The sequence below is a fragment of the Nansenia antarctica genome (assembly GCF_963989245.1).
Source record: "Nansenia antarctica genome assembly, chromosome: 8".
NCBI classification, from domain to species: Eukaryota; Metazoa; Chordata; class Actinopteri; order Argentiniformes; family Microstomatidae; genus Nansenia; species Nansenia antarctica.
In genome coordinates, this window is record NC_137678.1 from 59,734,890 (window position 1) to 59,736,675 (window position 1,786).

General features: G+C 49.7%; 1 protein-coding gene across 1 annotated transcript; it reads left to right on the forward strand.

The window, feature by feature from the left end:
• Positions 1 to 337: 337 nt before the first annotated feature.
• LOC308164512 (RNA-binding motif, single-stranded-interacting protein 1-like) lies at positions 338 to 1,409 on the forward strand (the record flags this gene model as incomplete). The annotated part of the gene is made up of 1 exon (XM_080538583.1): positions 338 to 1,409. A coding segment is annotated over one exon (978 nt), but the record flags the coding sequence as incomplete, so codon positions are not given.
• Positions 1,410 to 1,786: the final 377 nt, after the last annotated feature.

Consider the following 1,786-nt stretch of genomic DNA (forward strand, 5'->3'; position numbering starts at 1 on the left):
GGTAACGTCTCTATGACCATAATATTATATTATAAGGACAGAAGACTTCCGACAGGGCCGTTTTGAGCAGCGCCGGTATCTCCACATTGGTGAAAACGCAGAAATATCCATCTCACAGCCCAGCTACCATGTCTGAAGCCAAGTCCACAGAGTCCCTGGGTTCACAGCAGGGTCCAGAGATGGTGGCAGTGAAGTTGGAGGACTGCAGTCAACCACTGGAACATAATGTGTTAGTGAAAGAGGAAGAAGAAGAAATGATGGTGGCTGGAAGAGAGGAAGAGGAGGAAAAAGCTATGATGGTGAAAGAAGAAATAGAAGAGGAAGTGGAGGAGAAAGATTGCCCCCGGCAACCACCGACCTGGATCTAGTCAAACTCTGCCAGCCGTATGGCAAGATCGTATCGGCTAAGGCCATCCTTGATAAGACAACAAATAAATGTAAAGGCTATGGGTTTGTGGACTTTGACAGTCCAGCAGCAGCCCTGAAGGCAGTCCATGCCCTGAAGACGAGTGGAATACAAGCTCAGATGGCTAAGCAGCAGGAGCAGGACCCTACCAACCTCTACATCTCCAACCTGCCCCTGTCAGTGGACGAGCAGGAGCTGGAGAGTGTGCTGAGGCCCTTCGGCCAGGTCATCTCCACCCGCGTCCTCAGGGACTACAGTGGGAACAGCAGAGGGGTGGGCTTCGCCAGGATGGAGTCCACAGAGAAGTGCAACGCAGTGATCTCCCACTTCAATGGGAAGTTTATCAAGATGGTGCCAGGAACTTTGGCGCCCCCTGAGCCCCTGCTCTGTAAGTTTGCTGATGGTCAGAGGAAGAGGCACAGTCACAGTCCGTTTGTCCCCAACGGACGGACATGGCCCAGGGAGGCGGAGCTGCGACTGGGTGGGATGACTCTGGCCTATGATCCATCCTCAGCCGCTATGCAGAATGGGTATTACGCGTCTCCGTACACCCTGACTAACAGGATGATGGCTCAGACGGCCATGTCTCCTTATATGTCTCCTGTCTCCACCTACCAGGTGCAGAATCATTCTTGGATGGCCCATCAGCCTTACATTATGCAACACCCGGCAGCTGTGATGTCGCCCTCTGTGGACCACACCATGTCAATGCAGCCTACCGCCATGATGACACAGCAGATGGGCCATCTCTCACTGGGGAACAGCGGCGCGTACATTCCTGCTAACACAGCCATGCAAGGAGCCTACATCCCCCAGTATTCCCACATGCAGGCTGCTGCTGAAAACGGCACGCAGCAGCAGGTGGATTCGTCCAACAATTCCTCTCCATATAGTCAACAAAGCAAGTAATGAGCAGATGACCTCAGTGAGCCCTAATGGATGCTGTGGGCGATGACAGATGATGTCACATTGAGGGCAGTCTCAGCCGCTGTTGATGGACCAGACCCGGGACCCTCTTTTGCAGCTTCAACCAAACATCTGTGGAAGACGGAGTCAACAGAAACTACTACGGCGGAGGATGGAAAAAGGTGTAAATGGACTAAACGAATTATTCCCAAAAAAGAAAGATACAGAAAAATAGGTAGACGAAAGACGTGTATTTTCTACCAAGGATTCTCAAGTTGATGCAATGGGACACGTAGGCCTACCGCGTGATGTGATATTGAAAATGCATGCGATTGAAAGTTTGTTTTTTTCTATAAAAGATTTCAATGATTTTTACAGGTAGTTTATTAGTCAGATATATGAAAAAAAATATGTTGCTTGCAATGAGTGTTCATTTGGTGAGATGTTACTGGTTTTATTTTGGTCTTAAGCAAC